The sequence below is a fragment of the Rattus rattus genome, chromosome 6 (assembly GCF_011064425.1).
Source record: "Rattus rattus isolate New Zealand chromosome 6, Rrattus_CSIRO_v1, whole genome shotgun sequence".
In the NCBI taxonomy this organism is placed as follows: domain Eukaryota; kingdom Metazoa; phylum Chordata; class Mammalia; order Rodentia; family Muridae; genus Rattus; species Rattus rattus.
The window spans coordinates 101,769,555-101,789,411 of NC_046159.1; the positions used below are offsets into that span (position 1 = coordinate 101,769,555).

General features: G+C 45.5%; 1 protein-coding gene across 1 annotated transcript in view; it reads left to right on the forward strand.

The window, feature by feature from the left end:
• The first annotated feature begins 233 nt into the window (after positions 1-233).
• Svopl (SVOP like) overlaps positions 234-19,857 on the forward strand; it is a 49,160-nt gene continuing 29,536 nt past the window's right edge. The window contains exons 1-7 of the mRNA XM_032907259.1: positions 234-315; positions 693-784; positions 5,601-5,699; positions 10,915-10,986; positions 13,068-13,192; positions 15,002-15,065; positions 18,778-18,903. Of these exons, the coding sequence (XP_032763150.1) occupies positions 234-315; positions 693-784; positions 5,601-5,699; positions 10,915-10,986; positions 13,068-13,192; positions 15,002-15,065; positions 18,778-18,903 (660 nt within the window). The remainder of the gene's footprint in view (positions 316-692; positions 785-5,600; positions 5,700-10,914; positions 10,987-13,067; positions 13,193-15,001; positions 15,066-18,777; positions 18,904-19,857) is intronic.

Genomic DNA, 19,857 nt, shown 5'->3' on the forward strand with positions numbered 1-19,857 from the left:
ATTTTTTTTGTTTGTTTGTTTGGTTCTTTTTTTCGGAGCTGGGGACCGAACCCAGGGCCTTGCGCTTCCTAGGTAAGCGCTCTACCGCTGAGCTAAATCCCTAGCCCGGCTCAAGGCAATTTTACATGGAGTGGACTTGGCATATGCTATGTCCTCTACAAACATGATATTTCTTCTTTGCTACTCACCCTGGCTTCATTAGGGAAGTTGTGTGGGGAATCAGAGTGACCTAGATGGCAGCCAAGCAGACAGAACCCGTGACAATCATCAGCCTTCGGAAACTGAGCCAGGCAGCCCCAGAACCGCAGCAGAAAGGTGAGACCATCCCTGAAACCCCCGCTTTCAAACTAGTGCTTAACATTGTTGTAATAATGAGTTAGGGGCCAAGGCTGTAAGTCAGTTGGTAGAGTGTTTGCCTAACATGCATAAAGTCCTAAATTTGATTCTTGGTACCACATAAAGTGGGTATGGTGGCACAAGTCTGTAATCCCACATGAGAGGTAGAGGCACGAGGACCAGGAGTTCAAGGTCATCCTCAACTACATGGGAGTTTCAAGTCAGTCTAGGCTACACAAGACCTGAGTAATAAGTAATAATAACGTTGCACAAACCTGCAAAGGTGGGCCACAGTCCTCAAGGGTTCCCTTCTCCCCCATCCCCCAGTGGTCCTCATACTCTGCCTTCCTTGTCAGAGACAAAGACATTCACAGTGGAGGATGCAGTGGAGACCATCGGCTTCGGGCGCTTCCACATTGCACTCTTCCTAATCATGGGCAGCACCGGGGTGAGTGCTCTTGGTGAACCTTTGTAGCTGTGATTCTGACCTCACTGTTTGGCACCAAGTTTCTGCTGGCCACCATCACTGGGCTGTTCATTACAGGGACTGAGACTCCTGTGGAAATTATTTCACCAGCCTTTGCAATGGGATGGCTGGGAACAATCAAATGCACGTGTCTGTCTTGGCAATTCAAGATTCATCTTAAAGGTTTACCCTGAGCTGTTGGGAAGAAGGGAAAGGACCACGAGGTTATTCCATGTGGAGTAGACGCATGCTCTTGAGCATGTGTGCATTGGTATCGCCTGGAGCACCTGCTGTCAGGAAGATTCTAGATCCCCTAAGACTCAGTCGTTTCCGTCTATTGGTGGCATATGTTTCTTCTAAACTCTAGGTGTTGTATGCAAGGCATGCTGGGTATATCTGTAATCACAGCATTTGGCAGATAGGAGGTCAAGGTTCATCTTCTGCTAAGTGTTGAGTTTGAGGCCAGCTTGGAATACGTGAGATATGACTTTCCTCTACATGTACACAGTGGCATATATACTCTTGTATGTACACACACACACACACACACACACACACACACACACACACACACACACACACCTTTAGGCTTTTCTAAGTTTTAGAAAGGGCCGGTGATATATCTCAGTGAAAGAGAGCTTGGCTAGCAGACGAAGTTCTAGCAAGACTCTGGGATAGATGCCCTCCATCCCCAGTGCAAAGATCAAATCAATTGAAATCTCTTTCTTTTGGGAAACGGGGTCTTACTATGTTGTCCTTGGTATGGTGCACTTAGGAGATTGCAGTCCTAAGTATTTAATTCTCTGAAGACTTTCACCATATATTCACTGACCGAAAGCAGTAACACATGGGTGTGATTCCTTGAGAGGAGGAAGCAGGAAGATTAGAAGACGAGTTTGGTAAATCAAACACTTTCTGAGATGGTCATGCTGTCTGAGTCCCGTGCTAAGACAACCCAGTGTCTGAACTCTGAGCACAGCTACAATCCTCTAGGGGTGTGTGGCTTACACACCAAGAAGAAAGCCTGGCAGCTTAGGGATCACGGCTCCTCCTTTCCATACCAGGTCTCCACATTATTATAATAAACTATCCCCCGACTGTCCCAGCAGTGTTATCGAGAGAAACTGCAGACAAACATGCCCTCTTCCTTTATTTCTCCTTCCTCTTCCTTGTCTATGATGTCAGTGTTGGGCACAGTGGTAGGTACTGTAGTCCAGTAGATACCTAGACTTGGGGTATGAGGATCACTTGAGGCCAAGAGTTCAAAGCCAGCCCTATCTCAAAAGCAAAGATTGTACCTGAATCTGACTCCCAGCATCCATACCGAGGCTGCATTCAGTGGTGAGTGCACCTGCAATCCCAGTCGGCAAGGAAGATAAGGATCCCTGGTGTCTCCTGGCATCTGGCCCAAATCGGCTAGCTCTTAGGGTAAGAGACTGAGAAAATAAGGTTGGCCTAGAGAGATGGTATTTGCTGCTTTTTCAGAAGACCCAGGTTTCATTCCTGCACTCACATGGCAGCTCACAACTACCCAGTTCTAGGGGATCCAATATAACCTTCTGACTGCCATGGGTCCTGCATACATGTGGTACACATGCGTACACACACACACTAAATTAAAAACTAGTATAATATTTAATATCATACTAATATATACTACTAATATAATATTTAGTATAATAAATATTACTATTAATTATTTACTATTAAAATATAACATTAATTAATTATTAATTTGTATTATATATTATATATATATTGTACTGACTGGTTTTGTGTGTCAACTTGACACAAGCTGGAGTTATCACGGAGAAAAGCGCCTCCCCTGAGGAAATGCTCCCATGAGATCCAGCTGTAAGGCATTTTCTCAATTAGTGATCAAGGGGGGAGGGTCCAGCCCGTTGTGGGTGGTGCCAGCCCTGGGCTGGTGATCCTGGGTTCTATAAGAGAGCAAGCTGAGCAAGCTAGAGGGAGCAAGACAGTAAGTAACATCTCTCCATGACCTCTACATCAGCTCCTGCTTCCTGACCTGCTTGAGTTCCTGTCCTGACTTCCTTTGGTGATGAACAGCAATGTGGAAGTGTAAGCTGAATAAACCCTTTCCTCCCCAACTTGCTTCTTGGTCATGATATTTTGTGTAGGAATAGAAACCCTGACTAAGACAAGTTGGGACCAACATAGTGGGCCATTCCTGTGACAACCTGAGCATGTTTGAGGGAGGACTGTGGAAGGACTTTGGAACTTTGGGCTAGAAGGGCCATTGGGATGCTAAAAGTTCTGTGGGATGATCTGTAGGAGCTTAGAAGATAATGTTGAGAACAGTGCAAACAATGGAGGCTTGGCTTGTGAAATCTCAGAGAGAAGATTAAAAACTCTTCTCAGGGCCATTGCTGTTTTGATTGTGAAGATTTCTGTGGTCTGGGTCAGCTGGGGCTGAAGAATCAGCTGTGATCAACAAGATACCAGGATCTACTAAAGCAAAGCCTTTGCATGTTGACGCTGGTCAGCTGGAGCTAAGAAATTAGTGGTGACTAAGAAGAGACCAGCATCACTGAGGTGAAATCTGGGAAGTGTTTTCTGAGCACAAAGAGGTTGTGTTCCAGAAATAGCCAAGGTTGTACCTTGTGCTGCGGCTGAACTTGGTAAGGTGTGAGAGTCACCCAGGTGGTACTGGTTTTGAAGGCATGAAGGGGTCATGAAGGGTACCTGAGGCTTGGCATGTGAGAGGCCATGGAAGGCATTGGTGAAGACCCACCAATTGGTCACACACACATTTGGGCATGTCTCTCTCTGCAAATGTCTTTAAGAAGCTCATCATGTGCTATCAAGTCTCTGGTTCGATGGTTGGTTGGTTTTTGTTTTGTGTGTTTTTTTTAAACCTAATTCACCTGTTTCTACTCATTCATTTTTGGCATCTGCTTTCTTTCCCTGGGCGATAAATCCATGCTGAAATGGAGTATGGGATATGAGCAAAAAATTATTTGTTCTGGTGTGGTTTGCTTGCTTGGGAAGAGGAAACCTCAACTGAAGAGTGGACCCCATTAAGTTGTCCTGTGGGCATGTCTGGGGAACATTCTCTGGATTGCTGCTTGATGCAAGGGTGGGTTGGATGGAAGCTCACTGTGGGTGGTCCCAACCTTGGGCAGATGGGCCTAGGCTGTTAAGAAAGGTAGCTACACAAGTCTATAAATAACACTTCCCCACAGTCTCTGTTTCCATCCCTGCCTACAGGTTTCTTCTTTGAGCTCCTACCATGGTGTGAATTAATCTGATGCCCCAAATCAGGAATCTGTGTGTCCAAATGCTGAAGGTCCTTAACCCCAATTGGTTTTTGATTAATCAATAAAGAGTCAATGGTCAATGGCTGGGTACTAGACTGAGGTAGGATCTTTAGATTTGCTAGGGCTAGGAACTGGGAAAAATGAAGGGGAGAGAGAGAGAGAGAGAGAGAGAGAGAGAGAGAGAGAGAGAGAGATTGTCATGTCTCAGAGGAGACGGATCAGATTTAGAGCTGCAGAAGAAAATTCATCCAAAATGTATGTGGAATGGGAAAATGGCCCTATAGGAGGGGCTGCCCAGAAGGTAATAGGGCAGCAAAGATAAAACATAGACTTAGAAGGTATTGAGCCAGGAATACTGGAGGGAAATGTATGCTAGTTGGGTGGAGGATTAGAACTGTCAAGGCATATTTAAAATTAACTGGAGTGAGTGTGTGTGTGTGTGTGTGTGTGTGTGTGTGTGTGTGTGTGTGTGTGATTAGTGAATCCAGATAGCTTTTGGGTGAGTGCATACCTGTTACCTGTTGGGAGGACAAAGTGGTTGAGCTAATTTGCCACTACACCTTGGCTTCTCTCTATGATGGACTACATACAGTTTGTATATTAAATAAACCCTTTCTTCCCCTCATTGCTTTTTGTCATGGTGTTCATCACAGCAACACGAAGCACACTAGAATGCTAGTTATCCATTCTCCTCGAAATACTCAGCACATACGCCATCTGCTCAGGAGACCCTGTGTCCCAGTTATGAGCTCCAAACCTGTGTCTGTGGTATTACTGTTTTCAGCCTTCAGAAACTTTCCAATCTTCTTGAGATCCCAGCTTCCTGATGTAAGAAGCTATTTAAACACACCATTTGGAAAGGTGTGTCCTACCCTCCATATAATATGCTGAGGCTAGCCAGGCTCAGCCATGAGCTAAGTGACTGGCCCCTCAGTCAGTGTAACTGAGAAAATGCACAGGTTAGCAAGATCACAAGGGAATATGTGCTCTCAGTCTTAGGGATACTCTCATTGTGTGAACTATGAATGTTACATCCATGAAAGCTAAGGGTCAATTGTAGGTATCTATGTTCTTTTTGTACTACTTTGGGTTTCTTGATTCAGGGTCTTGAAGCCAGCCAATGCTGGTCTCAAACCCATGATGTTCCTGCCTAGTGGGATCACAGGTATATGCTACTGTGACTGGCTCTACTCTATCCCTTTCCACCTAGTGGTTCCCAACTTTCTAATTCTGTGACCCTTTAATACAGTGCCTCATGTTATCAAATTATTTTTATTGCTGTTTCATAACTGTAAATTTGCTACTGTTATGAACCATAAGGTAGATATTTGTGTTGTTTTCTGATGATCTTAGGTGAGCCCGTTAACGGGTCGTTCAACCCCTAGGTTGAGGACCCCCAGGTTGAGAACTGCTGACCTAGGGGAATGAGGACACTGGGACTAGGAGGGTGGCATGCTTGTGTGGAGGTGACATGAGCTGGTGTAGAGTTGGGGTTTTGTTTCCTCCTTCTCCTTCAGGTTGTGGAGGCCATGGAGATCATGTTAATAGCAGTTGTGTCTCCTGTCATCCGCTGTGAATGGCAGCTGGAGAACTGGCAGGTGGCGTTTGTCACCACGGTGAGTACCTGCTGCCTGTATCCTGTGAATGAACGCCCCGAGTGCCCGGCTCTCTTTCCAGCTCACAGCCAACCCTGACCCCAGCCATGATGAGCAGTGCTGGCCCTCCAAAGCTCGTGGGCTTCCAGGCCCTATGCAGTCAACATCCAATGCCTTTCTTGCCTTCTCTTTCAGTCTAGTGAGTAACCATGAATGGTCAAGCATTCCTGGCTGATTTTATCGCCTTGGCAATTCTAGAACAGTTTCACCTCCATGCACTGCAGTTGATCACAGCCCCAGCCCTTCCTCCCTAGCATCCAGCCTTGCAGCTGATCTCCACTCAACATCCACCAAAGCATTAAGGCCTCCCTGAAAAGGACATTTGACACAGTACGTGTCACAGTTTTCAGATTCCCAGTCTGTGTAACGAGAAGCAACTTTACACAAAGGGTTCATACTTCATAGTCTGAAAGCGGTTATGGAAAATTCTAGATGCTTTCTCATTGCCCTCCTCTCCTCCCCCCACCATTCCCTGGCTTATATTCTTGTACCTTAGTTAGGGTCTCATTGGTGTAAAGAAACACGATGACCGCAGGAACTCTTATCAAGAAAAACATTTAGCTGGGGCTGGCTTACAGTTTCAGAGACTTAGTCCATTATCCTCATGGTGGGAGGCATGGCAGTGTGCAGGAGTGTGTTGGAGGAGCTGAGAGTTCTGCATCTACATCTGAAGTCAGCAGAAGGAGACTGTGTGTCATACTGAGTGTATTTGAGCATATATAAGACCTCAAAGCTTGCCTTTACAGTGACACACTTCCAACAAGGCCACACCTACTCCAATAAGGGCACACCTCCCAGCAGTGTCACTCCCTATGGGCAAAGCATTTAAATACATGAGTCTATCAGGAGACCATATCTATTCAAACCACAGTACCTTTCGAGCTTGCAAGAATATGGACAGAGGAGCGACCCTTACTTGGTAGGATAGTGAGGACAGATGGTCACCTTTCCACTCGGTCTCCTCTGAATTTGGATCTGTGCTGGATCCCCACTCTCTCCCTGAGAACTGCTCTGTAACCTCTTAATGTGTGGTAAGTTCAAACCCTGCTTCTTTCTGTCTTGGAGGATGGAAGGCTTGGGGCCCAGATGCGTGTTCAGTCACAGCAGGACATCTGTCCTTTTCTGAAAAGAGCAGAAGAGCGTGTAGTGCTTAAGTCAGAAGATTGTCCTTTGTTTTGTGATTGATACAGGATCTTACTATGCTGCTCAGGGTATGGTCATTTGTATACCCCTCATTCAGTCTCCGGGTGCTGGGATTACAGATGTGCCACTATAGTTGTCAGAGTCATATTTTATATTAAATAAGAGATCAGAGCTCCATAGGGAAGAGTGCAAGGGATCTGTGGAGTGTCCTATTGCTATGCAATCTTACAGAAATGCAGGCTTCGGGGTTAACACAGGCTGTGAGTCAAGTTTCTGTCCGGAAAGTAGAGCCCAGGGCAAAAATCATGGCCTTTGTAACTCAAGGAACTATGGGGAAAAAACTAAGACATTGAATAATTAAAAAAAACAAAGACTATACCAGAAAGTGGGATGACTCCATGTTCGTGGATTGGTAGGATTAACCCTCTGGAGGTGGTTGTATTGGTGAGGGCTGTCTGCAGATGTGTCCCAATCCCCATTAAAACTCCAGTGATACTCTTTGAAGAACTAGAAGGAAACAATCCTAAGATTAATTTGTAAACACAAAAGACTTCTCATGGTCAAAGCAACCCTAAGCAAAGAGATGAATGCAGGCCCCTGACTTCAAATGATATCACAGAGCCATAATGACAAACACAGAGCAGTGCTGGCCAGAATCCACATGAAGACATACAGCAGTTGACCCAGACATAAACCCGCACTGCAATGGCCACGGAGCTTTTGAGAAAGTTAAAAACACCCATGGGAACGCATATAGCCCGTCTGCAAAGGGTGCTGGGAAAACTGAGTACACACACAAAGGACGAAATTAGAACTACATCTCACCTTGCACAAAAATCAATTCAAAATGGATCAGAGACCTTAATATAAAATCCGAAACATTGAAACTGCTCGTGGGAAAGAGAAAGGATCCTTCAAGACATAAGAATAGGCGAGGACTTTCTGAAAGACTCCAATAACACAGGAAATGACCCCAGTTGACAAGAGGGATTACCTGAAATTAAAAAGCCAACCACAGAAGCAGTCAGCAGAGTGCAGAGGCAGGCTACAGAAAGGGAGAGAAATCTCTGCCAGCTCAGACAGGAGGCTAATACCCAAAACATGTAAAGAACTGGGGGGAAAAAAACCCACCAAGAACCCAAATTTTCCATTAAATCAGTGATGCAGTGTATATGGTATAAACAGGTCTCAAAAGAAGAAATTAAACAGCCAATAGACATTTAAAATATTCAACATCCTTAGCTATCAGAGGAATGAAAATTAAAACGACTTCCCCATTTCATCTCACCCCAGTCACAGTGGCTGCCATCAAAATGAGTGATCACAGATGTTGGCAAGGGTGTGGGGGAGGGGGAGCCCTTATCCACTATTGATACTGACGTAGCCCCCATGGAAATCAATATGCAGGCTTCTCAAAAAAACCTAAAACTAGAGCTATTATATGAGCCAGCCATACTGCTCCAGGGTGTAGTCTTAACATACTCCCGCTCCAACTGCAGAGACACTCGCACATCTATGACTGCTGCCTTGTGCACACTGGCTAGAGACGGGGTCATCCTAGAGATCCACCAGCAAATGAATGCATAAGAAAATGTGGTGCGTGTACAAAATAGAGCTTTAACCAGCCATAAGGCAAACACCACAACAAACACCACATGCTGTTTCTCACGTGGCTCTTAGCTTCGAATTTTTAAATATGTGTTTAGGGCAGATATGTGTCGTGAAGCTGAGGACCATGGTGGGGAACAGGTGTATTGGGAAGATGAAAACCGAAGGTAACAGAATACATGTGACGTGACAGCGGGTGGGGGGTGGAGGGACCAGCAGGAAGCAGGAGAGGAAGGAAAGGAGAAGGGAAGGAGGGATTCATAAAAAAAGCTTGGGGTTAGAGAGATGACTCAGCCATAAGAACCCTGCTGCACTTGAGGAAGACACAGGTTTGCGTCCCAGCAGCCATGCTGCACGGCTCAAACCACCTGTAACTCTAAACCCAGTTATCCAGCGTTCTCTTCTGGGCTCCTTGGACATCCTCATGCACATGTACAGCACACATTCACACACTCACAACACACTCATACACACACTTACAATACACAGAGTACTCATATACACACACACACACTCACACACATTCACACTCATATACACACACACTCACACACTCATACACACACACAACGCAGAGCACACTCACACACACACTCACACAGACACTCTCACACACACAACACAGAGCACACTCACACACACACCTCACACTCAACACAGCACACTCACACACACACTCACACACAACACTCACACACTCACACACACTCACTCAACACAGAGCACACTCACACACACACTCTCACACTCATATACACACACACTCACACACACACTCTTATATACTCACACTCATATATACACACACACACTCATACACACACTCACAATACACAGAGTACTCATATACACACTCACACACACACTCACACACACTCACACTCATATATACACTCACACACTCACACTCATACACACTTTCACACACACTCACACTCATATATACACTCACACATTTACACACACACTCTCACACATTCACACTCATATATACACTCACACACTCACACACACACTCTCACACATACACATACACGCACACATTTTAAAAATGTATATAAAAATGCTATAGCAACAAAACCCACTACACACATACAAATTGTTTGCTAATTTTCAATTTAGCAGATAATTATAAAATAATTAGCAAATGATTTATATAAGAGAATTTATGGGAACCCAAAGCCCTGGATTTGAGCCACAGCACAGAAGTGGGGGGGGGGCAAGTGTGCTTGCATGATGATGATGTCGCTCAAATAGTTCTTGTGAGCCTTTCTTATGAAGGGAAGGGAGGAAGAGAAACAGAGCAGGTAGGGGAGGGAGAGAGAGAGAGAGAGAGAGAGAGAGAGAGAGAGAGAGAGAGAGAGAGAGAGAGTGGAGAGAGAGAAAGAAAGCTGGCATTGTGTGTCTCTTTTCCTGGAGGCATCAGCCAGGAGGCTTCCGGAGGGGAGAGGCAATTGTCTGGAAGGCAGAGAAGTAGGTGCTAAGTACACAGAGCCAGGGCTGAGTGAAGTGTTAGACAAGAGAGGAAAGCAGGGCGCTCCGCCTTAGGGTTTACAGTTTCAGGGGCTTTATGTATTTGTTTATTGAGACAGGGTCTCTATGTGTAAGCACCAGTCTCCTAAAACAGTTGGCGGGAATGAAAACCAGGCCTGGTTTGGAAGGCTCTCAACAAGACTGAGGCTGAGACAAGTTTACTGTGAAAGAGCTGCCCCAAAATTTGGGGAGCTCCACTGCCAAAAGGAGTGCTTCTGTTTCTCAGGAACTGGGAGGCTGGCTCCCCGTGCCCCACAGCCAGGAGTGCCTTTCAAGGCAGCTGGACCAGGCCAAGTCTATGAATCTGCATCCATGTAGCCCAAGCTGGCCTCCACTGCACTATGTACTCAAGGATAACCTTAAATTTCTGACTCTCTTGCTTCCACCTGCAGAGTGCTGGGATTGCAGACATGAACCCTCATGCCTGATTTTATGTGGAGCTGAGGATAGAGCCAGGGCTTTATGTGTCTAAGCAAGCATCCTACTAATGGAGCCCCAGCCCCGGCCCTCGAGAAGTACAAAGAAAGGCTGCTTTGGTGACAGCAACTTGTGTTGGAATATGGCATAACAGGCATGACCAGATCTTAAATGACAATGGGAAGTCACAGTGTTGGTCCAGGCACAGCTGAAGCCCGTGTCTGGGAGAAGGAAATGCTCTGTGAACCCATTTCTACCTGGGCCATGTCGGTACAGGATGTTTATAAAAGACGCATAGTCACAGACCTCAGGAGCCTGCCTGTGCTCCCTGAGCCCCGGAATGCTTTGGGAAACCCATCTGCAGCCTAATCTTACTTGGGATGGCTACGTGCTTAATGTAGCAAACACACAGCTTACTGGTATATTCTGCTTACAACACTGGTTGTGTTTTTTTTTTTTTCCACCCTGATTTCAGATGGTGTTTTTTGGCTACATGGTATCCAGCATTCTCTTTGGTCTCTTGGCTGACAGATATGGCCGCTGGAAGGTAGGTCAGGCCAGGTAGGATTGCACAAACCTGACACCCGCTTTGGGGCACTCTCCCTATTGCTTCTCTTCCATGGACTTGTCCCATGTCAATACTTCTCCCCTCAAAGGGGATAAAAGGTAGCTTATTCAGGAGCCAAACAGAAGTGACTGGCCAGCCGGAACACAGATCAGGTTACCCCAGATATCACATTTGGACTGGCGAGTTTTATGTCAACCTGAGAGTCATCAGAGAGAGGGGGCCTCAACGGAGAAAACGCCTCCGTGAGACCCAGCCGAAGGTAAACGTGTGGTCAGAGAGAGGGCCTGGCCCTTTGGGGTGGTGCCATCGAAGGCTGGTGGGTCTGGATTCTATAAGACAGCAGACTGAGCAAGCCATGGGGAACAAACCAGTAAGCAGCCTCCCTCCATGGCATCTGCATCAGCTCCTGCCTCCCCTCCAGGATTCTGTTTGGGTTCCTGATCTGACTTTCTTGGATGATGAACAGTGATGTAGAAGAGTAAAACAAATCCTTCCCCAATTTTCTTTGGTCACGGTGTTTCATCACAGCAATAGTAACCCTAACTAAGACAACATTCCAACTCGGTCTTGCTAGTTAATAACAAATACACCTGCTAGGGACATTGGATTGGTAACTTAAGCAACACGGGGGAAATTCTGTCTAGGGCCCTGATGTTATCTTGAAAGACCCTCAGACAGAGGAGACTCTCGCTCCAGTCCTGAGGACACTACCACCCCACGAACACACGGGACTCAGTCTTGATGTAAAAATCAAGAGGTTTACTTTGGGATACCAATGCATTGGGGCTCGACACGGTCCTCACGCAGGAGGGATGCGAAGAGCCTCGGACAACAGAAATGTACAGCTTAAATCGTCATTTAAGGTTACACAGTTTCATTAACTCAGCTATTTCGCTGTCAAGGATAACTAGGCAGATGTTTCTCGTCCTGGAATTCCTGGGATAAGGCCGTAACCTCATCAATGCAGCTATTTCAGTACTAAGGACGTCTGACTTGATATATGTTTTCTCATCCTGGGGTTCCCAGGACAAGGACCAAGGATATCTGTCTTGGCAGGTGTTTCTCTCCTGAGTTCCTAGGACAAGGCTATAGCTATGTCAGCACAGCTGCATTCAGTACCAAGGACATCTCACTTCTATAGTGGTCAGTTAGTTTCCCGGAGATGTTTCCTGTCTTGTAATTGCCCTGCAGTAAATATGTTCTATACCATCTGTTCTTACCCTCTGTTCTTATGGTCAGTCTAACATCTAGGGGCAGCTTCCTCATTCTTAGAAATGGCTGGGGCTGGGAGATGTGCTCAGTTTAAGAGCTGTACTTTCCAGAGGTCTGAGTTCAAATCCCACATCTACATGGGGCTCACAACCATCTGCAAGGGAATCCAGCCCTCTTCTGGTGTGTCAAAGACAGCTACAGTCTCATTCTAAAAAAAAAAAAAAAAAAAAAAAGAAATGGCTGCACTAATAGCAAACGGGGATCTTTCAATCTGATGACTCTGCTATAGGACCAGATGTTATCTGATGACTTTCTAAGCTTGGAGACAGTGAGGGCTAGTTAAGTTTATGTGATCCAAAGGTTTTATCAACATCGCTAGGATGTTGGATCTGATCAGAGGTGGGTGAAAACTGTCTACTGAGAGAGCTAAGGATATCCTAAGATAATTTGGCTCTGGATCTGCAGTAGTCCAGCTTTCTAAAGTTACAGTTCTCAGCAGCCAACCAGTTTTGTAAAATCATCCTGGGAGCCTCTGTTGTTCTTGTAAATAAGGAAAAGCAAGTTTGCTTCCTCTACTCTTCCCAATACAGGGTCTCCTTTTGCTCCTAACAGCGCTGTGAGAAGGGAGGGCAGAGCTTTGTTTCATGTTACCTCTGAGGGTAGACATATTAGACACAGTAAAGGGGCTTTTAGACAAGGAGTTTTCTGGAGTGTGTCAGTGGAGACGGAGAGACCAGCAGGTGCTGTGACTCTGATGTCCCACAGAGGAAGCGCCCACCTCTGGAGGTGTCCGAGACCCCTTCATTCCCCAGGCAGGTCCAGTAACACGTGTTCTTTCCTTGTTTCAGATATTGCTGCTCTCATTCCTGTGGGGAGCCTACTTCTCCTTACTGACCTCTTTCTCTCCCTCCTACATCTGGTTTGTCTTTCTGCGGACGATGGTAGGCTGTGGAGTGTCTGGCCACGCACAAGGGTAAGACTCAGTCCACAGTCTTGACTTGTGTGTGTGTGTGTGCGCGTGCGCATGTGTGTGCATGTGTGCACAGTTACAGACATACAGAGAGACATACACATGCATGTACATATTCACACATTGAGTATGGGGGCACAGATTTATATACAGGCAGACAAAACACACACACACACATGCACACAGAGATGGAGACAGATGTGCACATAGTCACAGACAGACACAGAGACAAAGAGACAGACAGACACACATACACATTCATGGAGGGGGGGCACAGATTCATATACAGGCAGACCGAACACACACACACACACACACACACACACACACACACACACACACACTAAGAATAAAATAAAAATATTTGGATTAAAAAAACAAAGCAAAATAAAAAACAAAACCAAAACCCATACCAGAAAGAATTTGCAAAGCAGAGGAAAAATCCTGAAATAGGCTTAACGTGGCTGTCTGTTCCCGGCCAACCTGTCTCCTGCTGCCAGGTAAACACTGTACAGGGTCTCAGTGTTTGGGTGAGAGTTGCTGTGTTAATGTTCCAGTTATGGGGCCATCTAGAAATCCACAGAACCCCTCAGGCTATTCCCTCCTGTGCGCCTTGAGGCGCGCTCTCCTTCAATCACCTCAGGAGATGTCTAAGCACCTGGTATTGCCTTAATGCGTCTAAAACAAGTGTTTTCCCTGGGGCGTCAGCTAAGTGTGTGAGCTGAGAGCTGGGTAGGAGTAGCTGCTGAAAGAGCTTAAAAACCTGCAAGAAGCAGTCCGGTCAATACTTTCAAAGGAAGAAGGGAAGGAAGAAAAGAAAGGAGAGAGAGAAAGGAGAAAGAAAAGGAGAAAGAAAGGGGAGAAAGAAAGAATGAAGACAGCCCAGCCCTGGTTAATAATGCTAACAGAAATCAGTGCAAAGCCCGCTGGACCTCCACTCTGTTTATTCTATTTACGAATCACCCCACTCTTCGTTAGGAATGCGCTGAGACTGTCATCAGTGAGCCTTCTTTGCCTTCCCTTGGGTACATTTTGATTTCTTAGGTATGTTTTACATCAAAAGGTGATTTTGATGTGACAAAGCCGTTTTCCAAAGCTTCTCTTGGGCATAGAGATAGGGCTAATGTCACTGTTTAAAATGACTGTGGTGCCAAAATGACAGGCAAGGAGCAGTCACAAGCTCACTTCTCACTGGAAGTGGGAAGCCACTGTAACAATTATAGCTTCATATCCGATGAGCTCCTGCTTTGTTAAGTTTCAGATTTATGTGCGTGGGTGCTTTGCAGCAAGTTTGTTTGTATGTATGTGTGTACATTTGTATGTATATATATGTATATACATAAATCTGTATGTATGTGTATATGTGTGTGTATGTATGTGTGTATGTATGTATATATGTATGTATATGTGTGTATGTATGTATGTGTATATATTTGTATGTACATATGTATGTATATACATAAATCTGTATGTATGTATATGTGTGTGTGTATGTGTGTGTATGTATGTATGTATGTATATATGTATGTATGTTTCCTGTGAGTGCCTGGTGTCCTCAGAGGTTACAAAAGGGTGTCAGATTCCTTGGAACTGCCATTAGGGATGATCATGAGCACCATGTGGATTCTGAGAACCAAACCCAAGTCCCATGTAGGAGCCACAAGTGCTCTTAACTGCTGAGCTATCTCTAAAGCCCCCTCCCCCATTTATGTTTATGGTGTCTTTACTGAGGTGAAGACTCTTGATCGTTTAAAGTAAAGTTGCTTGGTTTTCTAAAAACAGAATGACTGTGTTCCTCCATTCCCTGTGCAGGTTAATCATAAAGACTGAATTTTTGCCCACAAAATACCGAGGCTACATGCTGCCCTTGTCTCAGGTAAGGTAGAGTGGGAACTCCGAGGAACCTCCTGGTTCTGAAAGAACAGAGCCATGGGTTGCCCTCCTTCCAATCAAGCCCTCGTACTCTCGAGTGACCTTGGGCATTGCCTATTGTTTTGGCACCAACTAAGGGGCACGAAGCATGTCTAACGCCAGAGGTCCAAGCTGAAGATTCTTTGAGGTGGGGACTTGTGCCACCCTGCAGTGATGCTCAAGCACATCTAAGATGGCCTTTGTCACCCCCTGAGACTTCAGAGACGGCGGTAGCTCCTACCCTTTTGCGTCTTTTCTTCCAAGGGTGCTGGTGTGTCCAGATCCATATTGCTCCCACTTGGAGGAAGGCACCGTGATTGTGTCCTGGCAGCCGCTGTTCCTCCAGGGTCCTCCACAGACCCCGGCTGGCTGCTGACTAGAGGTCATCAGGCTGACTGAGGTCATCAGGCTGACTGAGGTCATCAGGCACTATCGACCTTGCTCCCCTGGAGGGTTTTTGATGCCCTCAGACCCTAATGTCTTGACGCCAGTGAATGTCCAGGGCAAAGAAGACCCTCTCCACTAAGGTTTAAAGTATTTGACAATAAATAAAGCAGGAGGATGTTTTGCATTTTTTAATACAGAATTTAGGTAATAGCAACCATCAAGAACCAGAAACACCCAAAGGTGAGTCCAATTTCTCACCACGTTTTGTCTTCAGTGTTTCATGACCAGAAATGCATCTTTATTCAAAGTGTCTGCACTTTATCCTTCAATACTAACCGATCCATCTGTCCAGTACTGTGGCAGGCTTCCTCAATGCCCCCTCTTGTCTATGTCTCCTGGGTCATATAGTCCACTCCAGTGGTTGCTTATATATAGACATCCCTTTGAATCCATGTAGATTGGTTCTTGGATCCCAGAGGATACAAAAGTCTGTGGAGGCTCAAGTTCCATGGTGCATATTTCATATACCTCCCCAGATCAGATATTACATACCTTCAATCATCTACATTTGAGTTGCCTAATCAATGTTTTGTGGGTATACAATTGTCAAGCACAGACTTGTTTTTGAATATCCTCCATACGTAGTTGGCCGAAACCATGGATGTAGAGTTCATGGATGTGAATCCTGAAGAAAGGAATAGACAGTTCTACCTATGCTTTCTCCTTACTGTCTCCAAAAATATTTATTAAAAACCAAGAACACCATGATCACAGCAACTCTTGTAAGGGAAAGTGTTTAACTGGGTCCTCACCAGCTCTTTGTTTTTGATGGTTTCCTATGTTGCCTAAACTTGGCTGTCCTGGAACTCTGTAGACCAGGTTGTCCTCAAGCTTAGACATCTGCCAGCCTCTGCCTTCTGAGTGCTAGGATTGAAGGTGTGCACCACCACACCAGGACCTAAGCTGTTCTTTAATTTCCTTTTAACAAGTTGGAAGCTTAGGTGGGTGGGATCTTGCCCTGAGGCTACCACTCCCTTTATTTCATTTAATATCAGACTTTTCTTTAATCTATTTATCTCCTTGCACACAGGATTTAGCTCCATTCCACTTCCTGGTGCCTGTTTTCTCCTCAAACTTTGCATTCTGTATTTTTCCTTGCTCGGCTTGTTTCTTTTCATTACTGATAACCACAAAACAAAATGGATATTTGGCTGTTTTGAGATTTCCTTAGCCAACACAATCAATTAAAAAACTCTAACTTAGCTGCAGACAGATTTCCCAGACAAGGGCAGAAAGCAGCCACATTCTTCACCAAAACATCACAAGAGTGGTCTCTAGGCCACATACTAACACTCTTCTCCTCTGAAGCCTCTCGAGTTAGGCTCCCGCAGTTTGTCACCTTCAGTACCATTGTTGTCCATGTTTTAATCCCCACTGAAAACATTCCATGGCTTTTCCCAATCCAAAGTCCCAAAGTCCACATGCCTCCAAACAAAAGCTCTAGTCCCTGGTACCAACTTCTGTCTTAGAGTTTTCTTGCTGTGAAGAGAGACCATGACCAAGGCACCTCTTATAAAGGAAAACATTTAATGGGGGCTGGCTTGCAGTTTCAGAGGTTCAGCCCATTATTGTTATGATGGGAAGCATGGCAGCTTGCAGGCAGACACGGTGCTGGAGAAGGAGCTGAGACATCTACATCTAAATCAGCAGGTAGCAGCAAGGAAGACATGCTTGAGCATCTGAGACCTCAAAACCCATCTTCTAGTGCCACACCTCCTCCAACAAGGCCACACCTCCTTCAACCAGGCCACACCTACTTCAACAAGGCCACACCTCCTCCAACAAGGCCACACTTCCTAATAGTGCCACTCCCTGTGGGCCTATGGTAGCATTTTCTTCAAACCACCACATGCAGCCTTCTTAGAACTTGCCCCTGAGACCTGTGATGTTCATGTTTCTATTCCAGGTCAAAGCAAGCCTCACCTTCTGTCATCTGAGCTTAATGTAGGAGCCACAGCAGACCCTCTCCCTGCTCCATTTCCGGACTCTGCTGGCTCATCCCCAATTCTTGGACCCCTTGTTCAAGTGCTAATCAACAAACCTTGTCACCTTTACCTTCAAAAATGTGTGGCAAATGCTTTAAAGAAGTCTTCCCTGTTACTACTGAGATCCATCCCAATGCCACATCAACTATCTTTCACTCAGACACAGCAGCCGTATCTATTTCAGAAAAGCTGTCCCTTGTCACCCAAGTCATTCTCCATACATTATTCTATTTTCTTTTTAGCCCTAACACTTTCTGAAATAATCTATTTTTGGTGAAATTATTGTTAAGATAATCCTCCCTTGGGGCTGGAGAGATGGCTCAGTGGTTAAAAGCACTGATGTTCTTCTAGAACATATGGGTTTGATTCCCAGCACCCACTTGTCAGCTTCCGACCTGTGACCCCAGTTCTAGGGAATCTGACACCTACTGGCCTCCTCAATCACCAGATGTGGTACACAAACATATATGCAGGTAACAATAAATACACATAAAAATAAATATTTTTAAAAGCCATTCATCAATTGGATCTCCAAAGAGTCTTCTAAAATGCTACCTTTTTCTGTCTCTCTGAGATGGGGTGCACATTATTTTTCATCATAAATGGGAATGGTTCTATTAATTCTTGACCAGCAGGGCCCACAGTATTTGATATCGAATTTGTACCATGAAAAAAAAAGTATAAAACATTACATATTCCATGGACTGTTTTTGGAAAAAGGAAGGAACAAAAATACTTCCTTGTTGGCTGTGTCTAAAGGAGTGTTGGAGGCAAACAGAGTAAAGAAACCACATCACATCCTTCCGAAAGCGAAAATGACGTCACATCCTTCCAAAAGAGAAAATGACGGTAGAGGGCTGGAGGCAGAGCCCTCTTTCCACCCTCCTTGTGCTTCCTTACGGTGCTGGGATGGCATTATCTGTGCCAGAGCACAAACCAGTGTTGGGAACCGCCAGAATAGTAGATGTTTTGTTTGTTTTAAACTTTAATCACATTGCTGACGGATTTTCTGTAGCTAAAGTAGAGCCATGTTTATAGAAAACAAACGGAGCCATGGAGCAGAGTGACTTATCAACTTCTCAGATCAGAGGAGCCACCCTGGAAGTGGGACCCGATTGTCACCCTTCAGAGCTCCCACCTCGCTCACAAACTACACAAAAGCATTGACTCCAAGGCTCCACAGAAGGAGGAATGTCAGAGAGGCAGGACAGACGGAATAGTCATGTTTCCGGTCTTTCTCCCCAGGTGTTCTGGCTTGCTGGCTCCCTGCTCATCATCAGCATGGCCTCCGTGGTCATCCCCACCATTGGGTGGCGCTGGCTCATCCGCATCGCCTCCATCCCTGGCATCATCCTCATCATGGCCTTCAAGGTGATGCTTTTGAAACTGCCTGTGTTCCCTCTCTGCTGGTTCACGGACTCTTTTCTCCACAAATGTATATTTCATGTTAGCCTCTTTTAAAAACGGACTTACTGGGGTTGGGGATTTAGCTCAGTGGTAGAGCGCTTGCCTAGCAAGCAAAAGGCCCTGGGTTCGGTCCCCAGCTCCGAAAAAAAGAAAAAAAAAAAGAAAAAAAAAAAAAAGAAAAAGGACTTACTTTCATTTTTAAGCACGTATATGACTGTGTGTGTTTGTATGCCTGCGAGTGTGTCCGATCCCTTGGGGCTGTAGTAACTTTCAGTTGCGGGAATGTATGTATCTCAGTTGCTTGAATGCTTGTCTAGCATACTTGAAGCTGCCCTGGGTTTGTTCTTTAACACAGCGTAAATTGTAAATTGGGCACCGTAACACATGCTTGCTGTAATGCTAGTTCTTAGGAGCCGAGACAGGTAGCCCAGAAGTTCAAAGTCATCCTCAATTACATAGTGATTTGAAGCCATTCTGGGATACATAAGAAAGGAAAGGAAGGAAAAAGGGGAGGAGAGGGAAGGGAGGAGGGGAGGAGAGGGAGGAGAGGAGAGAAGAAGGTGAAGGAGGGGAGGGGAGGGGAGGAGAGGAGAGGAGGAGAGAGAAGGGAGCAAAAAGAGAATTGAGGAAGAGAAAGCCCCTGGGTGGTCATTTATTTCAAACCTCAATTCAATTCAGGTCTCCACTGGGACACTCCTAGCTTTATGCGTGACTAGGTCACAGATTTTGAGGGTTCTTTTAAATTTTTTTTTTTGAGTTGATATCCTCCTAAGCCTTTCTTCCTCTACATTAAGCAAAATCATGACCTTCACACATCTTTGCCATGGCTGGTTTCAGGGCCAAGCTCCAATCTCTCCTCTTGTACAGGCTCAGAGGATCATTCTCTTCATATCTGTTGCTCAGAATCACCCCTCGCCC